Here is a 15,855-nt window from a genome sequence, read left to right as displayed (position 1 = left end):
CTCACATCTCCCTGAATTTCCCCTCTCCTGTAACAAGACTGGCTCTTGCCTGTTGGTCTGTCTTTACTCCCAGCTCCTAACTTTGTCGCCTTTCTCTCCCTTCTTCCTGTTGTCCTTATAGCTAGCCGCAGATGAGAACCACGGTTTGAAAAGGGGTTTTGCTTACTCTGTGTATGGAGTAGAGTGTCCAGCATTGATGGTGAAAATCTAAGTGTGTCCTTATTTCAATAAAACCTCTATTCCTGGCATATTGATGTAGGATAGGTTTTTGGAACAAGTGAAAATACACAGTGATCTCCCAAGTCCATGTTCTTAGGGTTTCCAGTTGGGCTTGATAAGAAACCATTACTTATTTTTATTTTATCATCCACAGCCTATTGCAGTGATATTGCATTCACCTTATCTTAGTGATCCTTGATAGGTACTGAAGAGGGACTGGCATTGGAACTTTTCCCCTAGATCACATTTTCTTCTTTAAGCTGTGAGTTTTATTTATGCCATTAATGAATTGGTCATTTTGCTCGCAAAGAGGCTGCCAAGCTTTCTGATTAGAAGCAGAGCATCAGCCAAGTAGACAGATGTTTGAAAGCATCTGGGTGTTCAGCAGCATTGACACTGGGCCTGCCCAACCCTGTCTTTGTAGTACCCTGCAGCACCTCTGATGAGCTCAAGGTTGCCCAAAATAGAAAATTTAAGTGTAATTAAGAAAAAATTTTGTTCTTCTTTGGGGGATGCTAAATGTGCTTTGGCTTTTCATTTTTAAAATTTTCCTATTTGTAATATCCAGATCCCTTATTATTTAGCCATTAAAAAGAGTGAGATAATGCCATTTGCAGCAAGGTGGATGGACCTAGAGATTGTCATACTGAGTGAAGTAAGTCAGAGAGAGAAGGGGAAATATCATATGACATCCTTTATATGTGAAATTTAAAAAGAAATTACACAAAGGAACTTACTTACAAAACAGAAACAGACTCACAGACTTGGAGAATGAACTTATGGTTGCAGGGGAGAGGGATAGTTAGGGAGCTGGGGATGAACATGTACACATTGCTATATTTTAAATGGATAACCAGCAGGGACCTACTGTATAACACAGAGAAATCTGCTCAGTGTTATACGGCAGCCTGAATGGGAAGGGAATTTGGGGGAGAACAGATAAATGTGTATGTATGGCTGAGTGCCTTCACTGTTCATCTGAAATTATCCAATATTGTTAGTTGGCTATACTCCGATACAACATAAAAAGTTTTTAAAAAATCAAATATCCATATTCTTGGATTCTTGTCAGCCTGGCAGCTTTCAATCTGAACCCTGAAATTCCAGTTGGAGCTATTTCCCCAGGTCTCTCTTTGCAAGACACACTGCAAGCTCTGTTTCCTGCCTGCCAAGCTCCACATCCTTTCTGTTATTCCCCCAGCCCTAGCCCTCGCTCAGGTAGTAGCAGCTATCTTCTGGGTAAACTGAAGCTGAATTTACCAATTACAGAATGGGCAAACCAGCGCTTTGTTGTATAACTAGACTCATGTAGATTTTGAACTTGGAGGATAATTTTTAAAGCCCACTTTGCTGTTTTAGGGCATAGAACCTTCTACTGGGTTGTCATCCAACATATTTTATGATTAAAGGGTCAACTATTCTGCCTTGTCCATCTTGCTTAGTTTCAGTTCAGTCACTCAGTTGTGTCCAACCCTGCAGCCCCATGGACTGCAGCACCCCAGGCCTCTCTGCCCATCGCCATCTCCCAGAGTTTTCTCAAACTCATGTCCTTTGAGTCGGTGATGCCATCCAATCATCTCATCCTGTGTCGTCCCCTTCTCCTCCCACCTTCAATCTTTCCCAGCATCAGGGTCTTTTCCAATGGGTCAGTTCTTCGCATCAGGTGCTGGCACCTGTTTTCCCCACCAACTATACACTCTGTGAGGGCGGGAGATAATACCTCATTTAAAATCTTTCCTTTTCTTCCCAGTAGGTACAGGTACATATTAGATAAATTAAATGCTGGTGCTTATAGGGAAGTCAGTAGAAGGTTAGCACTTGAGCTTGTGTGTGTTGATTTCCAGACCAGGGAGTTTCTCTTTTGACCAGGAGCCCCAAAGCATTCCCTGATGCACACTGGAATTGTGGGTGGTTGGAGGTCTCAGCACTAATGATCCAATAATGGTAGTCTTTCCCCATCTTGTAGTGTTGAAAGCTGGTTGACAAGTGGTGGAGGTAAGATACTGAGGGGCTTATTTTCCTTTTCACATCAATTTTTAAAAAACTTTTGGCATCTGTTGCTACTTAGTCAGATTTTAGTGGGAATACTTGCTTTGCTACTGCTGCTGCTAAGTCGCTTCAGTCGTGTCCAACTCTGTGCGACCCCATAGACAGTAGCCCACCAGGCTCCCCTGTCCCTGGGATTCTCCAGGCAAGAACACTGGAGTGGGTTGCCATTTCCTTCTCCAATGCATGAAAGTGAAAATAGGCCAGCATTATTTAGACACATTGAGTATAATTTATTAACCGTTAATGGATGTCCTGCAAAGAATGCAGCGAATGCCTGGTCCTCAGTCACCCCGTCACATTCAGAAAGTAATTCCTTATCCATGGTGTGACTTGTATGTCTCCCCTGCCCCTATGCAGAGCATTTTTGCATTATGGGGAGCCCTGGACACAGGGGGAATCTATGAAAGCTGTGGATCCTCTTCCTGGAAGAACTGTTCTAAACAGTAGTTATACAATGCCATCTATTTTTTAAATATAATCTTGAGGTATACAGTATTATAATCTGACACTGTATACACTACAAGCTGATCAGCACCCCAAGTCTCATTACCATCAGTCACCATACAGTTGATTCCCTCCACACATTTCACCCAGCCCTGGTAACTGCTCCTCTGATCTCTGTATCAATGAGTTTATTTTCATTTTAGTTTGCTCTTTTTTTTTTTTTTTTTTTAGTTTCCAGATATAACTGAAATAATGCACATGTCTTTATCCTTCTGGCTTATTTCACTTAGGGCAATATCTTCAAAGTCCGTCCATGTTGTTGCAAATGGCAAATGTCTTTCTTTTTCGTGGCTGAGTAGTATTCCATTGTGTCTACATACACCACGTTGTCTTTATCTGTTCGTCTCTCTGTGAGGCCTTAGGTTGTTTCTGTATCATGGCTGTTTTAAACATAGAGGTTCACATACCTTTTCAAATTAGTTTTCATGTGCTTTGGATAAATGCCCCAGTGGAATAAGTAGGTCAAATGACAGTTTTGTTCTTATTCTTACTGTTTTCTATAGTGAAAAAATCCCCACCAGCGGTGCCCAAAGTTTCTCTTTTCTCCACCCCAGTGCCAACACTTACTTCTGGCCTTTTTGGCGCTAGCCATTGTAACAGGTGCCAGGTGATTTGCACTGTGATTTTGTTTTGCGTCTTCCGATTAATTAGTCATGTTGGACATCTTTTCACATGCCTGTTGGCCATCTGTATGTCTTCTCTGGAAAAATGTCTACTTAGATCCTGTACCTAATTTTCAATCGGATTTTCTGTCTTGTGGTCATTGAATTCTATGAGTTCTTTGTATTCACCCCTTAGTGGGTATACACATTGCAAGCACCTTCTCCCCTTTAATAGGTTGCCTTTTCCTTTCTTTTAAATCGTGTTTCCTTTTCTGAAAGATGTGTATTTATTTGTTGTACGGCTGCACTGTGTCTTCATTGCTGTGGAGCACCCTTCTGGAGTTGCAGCTAGTGGGAGCTGCTCTCTCGCTGCGGCGTGGGGGCTTCTCACAGGGGCTTCTCCTGTCGTAGAGCACAGCCTCGAGGCGCAAGGGCTTCAGTAGCTGTGACTGCCGGGCTCTAGGGCACAGTTTCAGTAGTTGTGGCTCTAGGGCACAGTTTCAGTAGTTGCGGGATACAGGGTTAGTTGCTCTGCGGCATGCGGGATCTTCCAAGAATGGGGATTGAACCTGTGCCCCCTGCATTGGCAGGCGGATTTCTAACCAATGAGCCACCCAGGGAAGCCCCTGCCTTCTCATTTTGATGGTGGTTTCTTTCTCTGTGCAGAAGCTTTTCACTTTAATATATTCCCATTTATTTTTGCTTTTGTTTTTCTTGTCTTTATAGTCAGATCCAGAAAAGGAGGAGTAAGACCCATGTCAAAGAGCTGACCACCTATGTTTTCTTCTAGGAAGTTTTATGATTTCAGTCTTATATTCAGGTCTTTAATTCATTTTGAGTTAATTTTTGCATATGATATGAAATGGTAATGTTCATCCTTTTGTATGTGACTGCCCAGTTTTCCCAACACCATGTGTTGACAAGTCTGTCCTCTCTCCATCATATGTTCTTTGCTCCTTGTAAATTGATTGCCCATATATGTATGGATTTATTTCTGGGCACTTACAATGCCATCTTCACGCCGTAATGTGGTGAATGAATTACTCTTCTGGGCATTCACCCTATGTCAACTATTGTGATCCCACAACAAACTTGTGAAGTTGCTGTTGTATTATTCCAGTTTTAAGAATAGGAACTGAAGCACCCAGAATTTCAGTAACTTTGTCAAAACTGGATAGTGGCAGATCTAGGTCTGAAATCCAGACCCAAGTGGCTCCAGAGTCCAACTCCACTTATGTCCCCATGCTCAGAATTTTACTTCCTATTTTAGGAGGGCCTAGATGCCCACATCTGTGAGTAGCTGTTGCTATGGACTTTGGACTCCAGGTTAAGGATTCTGAATTTGAAACCTGTAGCTTCTTCCATGTCCTCCATCATTCTGCTTTGACTTCATCAAAATCCATGTAATCAGTTGAACAGCCAGAGGGACTCGTTCTGTAAAGTCCACTCCTGGGTAACTTACCTGCCTCCTCATCCTCTTCTAGCCCATCTTTCCCCAGTCTTTAGCTGCTGCTTGCTACCTTCTTAAGTGTCGCCTTACCCAGATTCACTTTTTTGTGCTATTGTTTTAAAATTTAAATTAAAATGTACTTGTTTTTTATTATCATAATTTCATTTACCTGTCATACTATATTACTGTTTTCAGTTGACTCCCTTCATTTTAATTAAAATGAATTGATTTTATAACAAAACATTTTATCAACACCTTAATGCAAAAACCCATGCTATTTGACATGTGATAGACGTATGTAAAAAATTATGTCTATAAGCTGTGAAAGTAAATCAAAGGTACCAGTGTTATTATGTTCTAGCTTATATACATCTGGTAAAAGGGGGAAATGAATGAGTATCATTTGAAGTGTGGAGTGCATATTAGACATCCAATTGAGATTATCTTTTCCATTGATAAGCCTAAAAGGATAAAAATAATGGAAATATGTTTTTTTACTCGATGCTATAGTAAATTCAAAGGAGCTACTCAACACTTAACATCTCAAGTATTTGGGCCACATCTGCCTTTGCTGTTTGTTGTTTCTGCTCAAGGACACAGTTTTGTTTTGTGGGAAAAACAATATTGCTTTAGAGTGGAACTCTGTCTGAAAGTGAAAGTACAGGTGTGGTCACCCATCTGAGCTGTATATAGTTTGACAGTAACCCACATTGACCGTGCACTTGCTGAATTGCTGGTGCTGTGTTCAGCGCTTGCTGTGTGTGATTTCCTTCAAACATCAAAACAGCCTCACCAGGTAGGCATTGTTAATGTCATTTGAGTAATGATGGAAACCGAGACACAGGGAAGTCAGATAACTTGCCCAAGGTCTCCCAGCTTTTAAGTGGCAGAACAAGATTCTCACCCAGGTCTGTCCGTCCTCTGAGCTCGAGGCTCTTAGCACATTCTGTGCTCCGCAGCAACTACCTTTGGTACGTTTTGTTGTGAAGCAGAGCTGTGTTATCTGTGGTCGGCAGAAACTTGTTGCATGGTAGCTGGGCAGGTTCTCTCTTCCCAGTGTTCCATGAAAACAAGAATGTCAGCCGTGAGCTGCTTTCGGGAGGTGGGGGCAGTGCGTGCTTGTAGCATGCTGTGTTCTCCAGTGAGAGATACTGTAAAATGAAAAATGAGATTAGTGTTTCAGGTTGTACGGTTGCCTAATTATGCCTTTAATTATTCATGTAAAACAAGTAAAATGACCCCTGACAGGGACATAAATGATTTAGGTAAAATCAAATATTTATAAGATGCTGCTGAGTCCCTGGATGTATTGTAACAGATGCACTCCAAATGCTTTGCCTCCGTCCTTTGGATGCAAATTGGTATGTATAGAATCTGTAACCGGCTGAGAGTCATCAACAGTGTTTAGGACACTACTGAGCTAATTCATAGGTATTTTGGCTTTGGCACGCAGGTTCAAAATAATAGTTTGTCTTCTAAAATATATTATATCCTAGAGATCACCCACTCCTGTGTCCTTGCCTGGAGAATCACAAGGACAGGGGAGCTTGGTGGGCTGCCATCTATGGGGTCGCATAGAGTTGGATACGACTGAAGCGACTTAGCAGTAGCAGCAACAAAGATCACCAAATGACAACCCCCTACTGCTTGTTCTTAATGTTTTTTTAATGGTTGAGAAAATTTAAAAAAGAAAAAAGAATATTCCATAACCTGTAAAAATTATATCCAAATTATAGTATGGATAAGTTTTTCTTGGAACAAAGCCTCACCTGAGCATTTACTTACTATGTTTCGCTGCTTCTGTGTTATGAACACTGTTAAGTAATTGAAACAGGAGCCATAAGACCCACCAATCCTTCAGTATGTCTTATCTTAACCTTTTACAGAAGAAGTTGGCCAACCCTTCTTCTAAACCATGATAACAGAAATAAAGGTGGAACAATGCTGTAGCATATTCAATCAGCCTAAGAAACACTTTTATTTCATCTTATCCTTTAATCTCCGTTCTACTAATTGAATATTTTTCAGAAGTTGGAGGAAAACTGCCTTTTGAATGCAGTAAAAAGGGATTTACACCAACAGGTTTCCTTCACTTGCTTTTAGTGCTCCTAATATAGAGAAGTGCAGAAACTAATTATACTTGTTTTAGAAATGGGTCATTAGTTTAGTCCCTGTCTTTTATGGAGACCTAATTTTCATGCAGGATTTCTCTCTAAGACTCAAACTGGGATCTCTTTAGGAAGAGCAGATGATGAGGATATGAAAGGTTTTCCCTGCCTTAAAAAAGCTTAGCTTTTGATCACAAACCATTTAATATATTGGTTGGAACTTAATGTGTATTTAGCAGCCAATAAGTGTTTGAATGAATGAATTTAGTTCAAACAACAAGGAAGGGGAAATATGTAACTTACAAAATAAAATCTTTTTTATCCACTTGAGTATTACATTCCTTTTAGAAAAATATTTTTTCTGCTAACATAAGTCCATGTTTTTTGTTCTTGATTTTTCTTTTCCAGATTTTAAGGAAGAGAGATGTGGTTTTGAAATTTATTATTTGAATTGACTGACCTATTTTCACATGGCCTAAGCAAAAGTTTCTTAGAATTAAAAAAAATAGTAACCTACTAAACTGCAGTTATTTGAGTGACTTAATGAGAATTTTGACTACACTTTCCTGTACACCATCAATTCAGTTCAGTTCAGTCACTCAGTTGTGTCCGACCCTTTGCGACCGCATGAATCGCAGCATGTCAGGCCTCCCTGTCCATCACCAACTCCCAGAGTTCACTCAGACTCAGGTCCATCGAGTCCGTGATGCCATCCAGCCATCTCATCCTCAGTCGCCCCCTTCTCCTCCTGCCCCCAATCCCTCCCAGCATCAGAGTCTTTTCCAATGAGTCAACGCTTTGCATGAGGTGGCCAAAGTACTGGAGTTTCAGCTTTAGCATCAATCCTTCCAAAGAAATCCCAGGGCTGATCTCCTTCAGAATGGACTGGTTGGATCTCCTTGCAGTCCAAGGGACTCTCAAGAGTCTTCTCCAACACCACACTTCAAAAGCATCAATTTTTCGGCACTCTTCAGCCTTCTTCATAGTCCAACTCTCACATCCATACATGACTGTTGGAAAAACCATAGCCTTGACTAGACGGACCTTAGTCAGCAAAGTAATGTCTCTGCTTTTTATGCTATCTAGGTTGGTCATAACCTTTTTTCCAAGGAGTAAGCGTCTTTTAATTTCATGGCTGCAGTCACCATCTGCAGTGATTTTGGAGCCCCCAAAAATAAAGTCTGACACTGTTTCCACTGTTTCTCCATCTATTTCCCATGGAGTGATGGGACCAGATGCCATGATCTTCATTTTCTGAATGTTGAGCTTTAAGCCAACTTTTTCGCTCTCCTCTTTCACTTTCATCAAGAGGCTTTTTAGTTCCTCTTCACTTTCTCCCATAAGGGTGGTGTCATCTGCATATCTGAGGTTGTTGATATTTCTCCCGGCACTCTTGATTCCAGCTTGTGTTTCTTCCAGTCCAGCGTTTCTCATGATGTACTCTGCATAGAAGTTAAATAAGCAGGGTGACAATATACAGCCTTGACGTACTCCTTTTCCTATTTGGAAGCAGTCTGTTGTTCCATGTCCAGTTCTAACTGTTGCTTCCTGACCTGCATACAGATTTCTCAAGAGGCAGGTTACATGGTCTGTTATTCTCATCTCTTTCAGAATTTTCCACAGTTTATTGTGATCCATACAGTCAAAGGCTTTGGCATAGTCAATAAAGCAGAAATAGATGTTTTTCTGGAACTCTCTTGCTTTTTCCACGATCCAGTGGATGTTGGCAATTTGATCTCTGGTTCCGCTGCCTTTTCTAAAACCAGCTTGAACATCAGGAAGTTCACGCTTCATGTATTGCTGAAGCCTGGCTTGGAGAATTTTGAGCATTACTTTACTAGCTGGCTGTCTTCCCTTTATTATTGCCTTAATATTGGTTTCTTGTAGTCGCTAAGTCATGTCCAACTCTTTATAATGCAATAGACTGTAGGCCGCCAGGCTTCTCTGTCCGTGGGACTTCCCAGACGAGGATGCTGGAGTGGGTTGCCATTTCTTCATCCAGAGGATCTTCCTGACCCAGGGATTGAACCTGGATCTCCTGCATTGGCAGACGTATTTTTTACCACTGAAAAGCCCACCTTAGTATTTGTAGACCCTGCCAGTTTTATTACCTGATACGTTGCCTAAGTTTTGTGATTGAAGAAACATGTCTTTTGCATCCGGCTTATGTGTATTTCCCGTCTCATTCCAGAGTGAATCTTTTAGCAGGTGAAAGAAGGGAAAGTGTGAGTCACTCAGTTGTGTCTGATTCTGCGATCCCATGGTCTGTAGCCTGCCAGGCTCCTCTGTCCATGGGATTCTCCTGGCAAGAATACTGCAGTGGTTTGCCATTTCCTTCTCTAGGGGATCTTTCCAACCCAAGGATCGAACCTGGGTCTCCTGCACTGCAGGCAGATTCCTTACCATCTGAGCCACTAGGGAAGCCCTTGAAATCAGTGTTTAAGAAAGAGAAATGATTTTGATCATCAAGCAGATTTAGGAGGCCTGATTCAATGTAACTTACTCTGTCATTGTCTGTGGTTTGTGGGTTTTTTTTTTTTTTTTCTTTTCTTTTCCAGCTTTGAAATGGATAAATTCTGAGACCATTCCCTGGGAATTTTCAGAAGTTAGAGTCAACTGACTCTTGAGAGCTTTCTTCACCTAGAATGTGCTAATGTATGCAAACTGATGTTTTTGGTTTGCCTTTTACCAGGTACATGAGGAAATAATTCACATCATATAACCATGAGCTTCAGGCACCAGAAGATATCTTTTAAGTTTGGATTAGAAACTCATTGTTCACCTCTGCACCCTATTTTTCACAGTTGCCATCCTGCTGAAAGACGACTATTTTGTCAGCGGTGCTGGCCTGCCTGGCAGATTCAAAGCTGAGAAGGTGGAGTTTCACTGGGGCCACAGCAATGGCTCTGCAGGCTCTGAACACAGTGTCAACGGCAGGCGGTTTCCCGTGGAGGTGAGTGCAACCTGAGATTTCAGGGACAGCCGTGTCTTGGGCCTTGGTGTTAACAGAGTGCTTTGTCTTTACCCCCCAGACATTTTGCCAATGAAACTTGTACCATTCTTTCTTTGTGTCTGGAAATCCTACATATACAGTGTGACAGAGGAATAGCTGTTCTCAAATTTCTCATCTTTGTTTAATGGGCGCAGCATATAGAAGTTACAAACATTGTGGTCTGAGTCGACTTAAACCTTTGGTGGATGATTTCAAACCCTTGGTTTCATTTGACGTGATTTCTTCTCCCTGTCCATTTCTGAAACCCTGCTTTCTAAAAGAGAAATTCTGTCTTCGTTTTGACATTTTACAAAAGCAAAGAGGTAGTTGATATGTGAACGGGAGTCTCAAAACCATCTCTCAACAGGGAAGACGCTTGAAAGGTTTGTGTGCTGCTGAAGAAGATGCTGTGACCCCTGGTCATATGACTCACTGTTACCTTTTTGGGATCGATGGTGTCATTTTGCCTCTTCTGTCTGTTTTCTCAGAGATCCATGCAGACGAAAGGGTGGGTGCGGTAGGGCATGTGTACCCTTTGGGTGAGAGAGGGAAGGAGCAGTTCTCCAAGCTCTTGTTTTAATCTTGGTGGGGACAACGCATCTGCTCTATTGCTAGCCTCATTTTTTTATACCTTTAATCACAGTCAGGATGTAAATATTCCTCCCTTGGGAGAAGCATATTTGTTGATTATTTGGATGCCCACATGGTAAGCTTTACAAATTTGTGAAAGAAGTAGGTAGGCTTGTACCCAGGCCTGTGACTGAACTCAAAACATGGAATGACAACTCTCTTCGTTGTTTTATGACTTCAGTAAGTCATGACCTACTTGGGTCATCTGATGAATACTTTCAGTCTTTCTCCGTAGAGAAAAGATATAAATGTGTACACACGTATTTGCACGTAATCTGTAGGGTTTTGTCACTCACCCTCACTCCTCAAGCCCATTCATGGGCCTTTTAGGTAACTTTGAAGCTTAGGTGAAAAATCCCTACAAGAGGTGGAGATGAATAGTATTTCTTTGCTGATACATGTTTATGTTCACATACTGATTTGTGTCTTTTCCATGATTGCTGGAGAAACCAGAGATCACCATTCTGAGAAAGTGCTGCGTATTTGTTGTTGTTGTTGTTGAGCTGATGAATTCACAGTGTTAAAAATTCTTTCTGCATTAACATTCCTCTATCATGGACTTCCTGTCCTAGTCACATTAATGTTATGCCTTATGAGTAGACTTTCTACTTAATGGGCTCTTTTTCTCCTTTTATGTTGAATGAATCATTTCTTAGAAATCGTAGCTTGATTTGTACTTGGAAAACTTGATTCCTAGAAGCCAAGTTGCATCCGGTTTTGAAGTTTGGGGTTTCTCTTTTGTTCCTGTTGGCCAGTTCGCATTGGCTGTGTAGCTGAAGGGAAAGTTTCTGTCCAGCTAGGTTTGCTCTAAAGCTTCTTTATCTTAGAATCAGCCTGCCATTTGTCTAATTAATGTTGATCTGGACAAAAGACCTGTACTTGAAAGTTTGGGAAACTTAATTTGGCAGCTGGCTTGGAAAAGACAAACTCTGAAAGGAAAAAAAACTGGAAACGCCTGCCTCATGCTGAAATCACATTTCCTAGTGCCTATCTCCTCCTTCTGTTTGATTCTGAAAAGATGAATAGACTAGATACATATTCTTTTGAAAATTTATTGCTTTAAATGAATTTTTTTTAAACTCAAAAAGGACCATGAAATTTAGAAACTAATTAGAAATGGCAGCTACAATGCCCAGACTTACTGTTTGACCAAGCTCTTTGAATTTATTTCTTCTCAGTAATGTCAGATGGTAAGCTGCCTATAGTAATTGGGTGCTTCATTGAAACCCATCTGGTTCCTAACTTGTTTTTCTTTTTAATGTGATAAATATGTTAAATTACTTCGTGGTTGTAGTTGAAGGAACTTGAATTTCAGAGATCAAAGGTAACGGGATCAAATTTAGTTGTAAAATATGCACAGAAATGTTGCTCAGTTTTGCACAAGAATTAAATTGCTTTGAGCTCTTGATTAACACCAGCTCTTCCTGAGATTTTTACACTGTTTGAACATCTCAGACTTGGTTTATATCTTCCCACATAACTACACTGCTTTTCAAGAGGTTAGAAAGAAAGGGAGAAAATCATAATGTACCACATGGTAATTTATCAGCATTGGGGATATTATTGGTCTTTTATAGAGAGCCAGAGAAGGAAGAGCCATTGTGGGCGATTGGGCTGGGATTGGTCAAATACACCGTTGATTCTCCACTGGAGATAGCATCCTCCCTTGCGGAGGACATTAGGCATTTTCCGGTGACGCTTGTGGTTGTCACCGTTGTGGGCAGTGGTGTGCTACGAGCATCTAGTGGGCAGAGGCCAGGGATGATGCTAAACATTCCAATTCATAGGACAGCCCCACTGTCACTATTGGGAGACTCTCAGGAAGAGAAAGCTGTGTGTGTAGTGGAATCCAGCCTTCCTTTACTGGTGTGGCATCATTTTAAGTAGATTTGACTAAAGAAGCTTCATGGCAGAGTTGTTCCATCCTCCTGCAGTTTTTAGAGAGGAAATTGCCTCTCTTGCCTCCTGGGTCAGAGTCTTGCCGGTCCTGGTTCCTTTAGATTCCATCTGGGATAAAGTCATGACCTTGAGTGTTTCCTGTTTCCTCAGTTGCCTTGGCCCCAGCGCTGCAGGTTGGATTTTAAGTTTATGCCCCATGAGATTCTGGATCTGCTCCCTCAGGGTTAACTGCTACAAACCCAACCTTGGATGTTTTGGTGCTTCCCAGGAATTCTTTGAGGTCATCTGCAACAACTTTGTACACATTCAGAAATTAAACCTCTCCGTGTTTTTCTGGCTGAAATCCTGGCCTCAGCCTTGTCGTTCCTGGGCTTAAAAACATCCAGCCTAACAGAAGAAATAAATGTCCTTGTTAAAACAAAACAAAAGCCTTTCAATAGTGGCATTCTTTACAGCTCTGTTAAAATTAGAAAAGGAAGTCGAAATCAGATGATGAGGCTAAGAGACTAGACCCACTTTAGGCCCTCAGATGCACTCACCTCCTAGTATTCAGCTTTATCTCTTGTCTAGAAGCAGATTTGTCTGGAGTGCCTTCTGTCATGTGGATGCTGGGTTACAACAAAGAGGCAGAGAGCCCTTTCATCGAGATAATTATACTCGAGTCACGACACAGATATTGACCAAACACTCACATATACGAGTTTGTAATACTGGTTGTGAAACAGTCTCTGAAGGAGAAGGGCATTTTGTCATGAGATGGAAGACATCAGTGGAGACAGGTATTTATTAAGAGGGAAGAGATTAATTGGAGCCTGCCCCAAGAACAGAGGTGTGCAAAGTCCCTGAGACAGGTAATACTTAGTTGCTTACAGGTACCTTTAAGCAATTAAGAGAGATCAAGTTGGGGTTTTGATAGGGTAATACCCTCCCCCCAAACAATGTTCACTCACTAATTTCTGAAACCTGTGAACTTATTTGTTACTTTGTCCAGCAAAAGGGACTTTGCAGATGTGATTAAGTATCCTTAAAGTTAGAAGGTTTAAAATATTCTTATGATTAGAACAGGGGTTCTGTTTGAGTTTTTCCATGATACTCCACTTTATCTGTCCAATTAGTTATCTGTGATGGCCCTGTCTGAATATTCTCCCTACTCCATACTCATTCCCTGTTTTAAATAAAGGTTCATGTAGCACTAATAGGAATTGAATCATGCCGTGTTTTCGCTAATAACTGAAGTTGGAGTTAATGCAAAGAGAAACCTCCAGATGAAACCCTCTGAGAGCTCCATTAAGGTGGAGGTTCATTGCATGCTTATTTTCTGAGGTAATTAAAATCGTGTTTATTACAATAAGAGATCGTGGGAATTGTTGATTCAGACTTATCGGTGCTTTATGAGTTGAAGTCTTCAATAAGCTTAAATGATCCAAATTGATTGTGTGTGCCCTTTCCAGCGAAACTCACAGCTGGTTCACTTCAGTTCAGTTTAGAGCATCTTAGCAAGTGAGTAGAAGCAAAGACATTTTTCCTAATCCATACCGTGCACACACTACCATATGGCGCAGGTCTGCAGTGCCTTAGCTGAATCCCTTGAGGCCAGATGTTTTAGAATTCAGTATCTTTTTTAGAAAGGCATGATGGTGCATATGCCATTTATATTTACAGAAGACACATAGTGGGGTCTGGGACTATACCCCTTGAATGCATTTATATTTCTGCAGCATACAGATGAATATTCACACAAGTAGGAAATATCAAGATTCTAAATAGCTTCACATCTCTCCACCTCTGATTTTACTACTGAACTAGTTTTGTACCAAAATTATAAATATCGATAGTAAGAACAACTTTGATCTTGGAAGCTTTTGAGGTTTCGTAGTCACTGATAAAGGATTTATGGACCCACATTTTAAAAACTGGTCCACATTGTGGCACTGGTTTATGTTCTAAAGAGTGTAGGTTATTTCCACCCATGAGACAAGCACACACTAAATTCCTTGTCTCCCTGATGGGCTGTGTGTGTCTGGGTACCCCTCTCATCCTGCTCCCTCCTCTGCTCGGCCATGATACCATACAACATTCTTAGTCGAAGTTAGGTTTTGTCCAGTGGGCAAGAAAGTGCTAGTGTTAGCCTGACCTTAGTGTGTGATTCAGTCCCATTTTAACGTTCTGTTTTTGCCTGCATTCTCCTCCAGTATCCATGTCTCTGGATGTGTTACCTGGACCTACTGTGTATTCATTCTTGTCTGCCCAACACCTACCTTTGTGCTTAGAGTCAGCCTGATGATTTTCCTTTCATTTTGTGAAATGAATCTTGCTCTTCTAGTGCTTCTGTCCTATTCTGGTTGGATAGTTGACTTACCTTAAACCCCTAGGTTATGTCCAGGTAACTCACATCTGCCTTCCTTCTCCCAGGTAAGATGCTAAAAGCAACCTCAAGTGATGACAAGAAAAACAGTGACATAATGTACAAGTAAAATGAATCCTAGTTAAGATTTTAGAGACATTGGAACCCAGATTCTCGAGTTCTAACACTGCACTTCAGTCGGGGCGCTTAGCATCCCGGAAGCTCAGCCGTGCCATCTGTAAGATGGGTGTGATAAGAGTACACTCGTGCTCTTGTGACACGCACAGAGGCCTCACACTCTGTCACCGTCTCTCCACTCATAGAAGCATGGCAGCTACTGCATAACCCAGATGTGGACCAGTCCAGCTGGGATTCGAACTGCCACATGGAGTCCTAGCTACAAGCATGACATTCTAGAAGAGGACTAAGTGGGCTGAAGGCAATTTGCCCATTACTCTTGTATGAATTTCTTTTTTTATGCTGGAAATAAAGGTTGACATGTGAAATGCCTTCTTGAAGACTTATTGTATGCAATGGCATTGCAAAGCCTATTAGAAGTCTTCCATTGAGGAAATGTGTTTGAAAAGTGAAAGTGAAGTCGCTTAGTCGTGTCCAACTCTTTTCGACCCCATGGACTGTAGCCTACCTGGCTCGTCTGTCCATGGAGTTTTCTAGGCAAGAGTACTGGCGTCAATTGCCATTTCCTTCTCCAGGGGATCTTCCCGACCCAGGGATCAAACACGGGTCTCCCACATTGCAGGCAGACACTTTACTGCCTGAGCTACCAAGGAAGTGGAAATGTGTTTACCTTTGTTTAAATTGGTATTTTTCTGAACTTAATAACTACCATCTCCCTCCTTTGTTCGTGTAAGTTAGGCATATCACTCTTTCGGAAATGAGGTTCATAACTTTCTCTTCTCCTCCCTCAGTCCATATTCCTTGTAAGAAGTTGAGTCCTCTTCAAATGAATGTTTTCAGAGGACAGATAGGATGATTTGGATTTCTGTCATGTTGAAAACTATAAAACCAGCAAGGCTTGTTCACAGAACAGTTGTTTA

The 15,855-nt window shown here is 41.4% G+C and overlaps 1 protein-coding gene across 4 annotated transcripts in view; it reads left to right on the top strand.

Moving 5' to 3' along the window:
- The window catches only part of PTPRG (protein tyrosine phosphatase receptor type G), a 775,419-nt gene that overhangs the window by 445,705 nt on the left and 313,859 nt on the right, over positions 1-15,855 (top strand). For all 4 annotated transcript variants that reach the window (XM_069560453.1, XM_069560451.1, XM_069560452.1 and 1 more), the window contains exon 4: positions 9,737-9,885. In XM_069560453.1, coding sequence (XP_069416554.1) covers positions 9,737-9,885 — 149 coding nt within the window. The remainder of the gene's footprint in view (positions 1-9,736; positions 9,886-15,855) is intronic.

The sequence above is a fragment of the Ovis canadensis genome, chromosome 19 (assembly GCF_042477335.2).
Source record: "Ovis canadensis isolate MfBH-ARS-UI-01 breed Bighorn chromosome 19, ARS-UI_OviCan_v2, whole genome shotgun sequence".
Taxonomy (NCBI): domain Eukaryota; kingdom Metazoa; phylum Chordata; class Mammalia; order Artiodactyla; family Bovidae; genus Ovis; species Ovis canadensis.
Note: the sequence above shows the minus strand (reverse complement) of the source record. Positions and strands in the feature narration are given on the sequence as shown.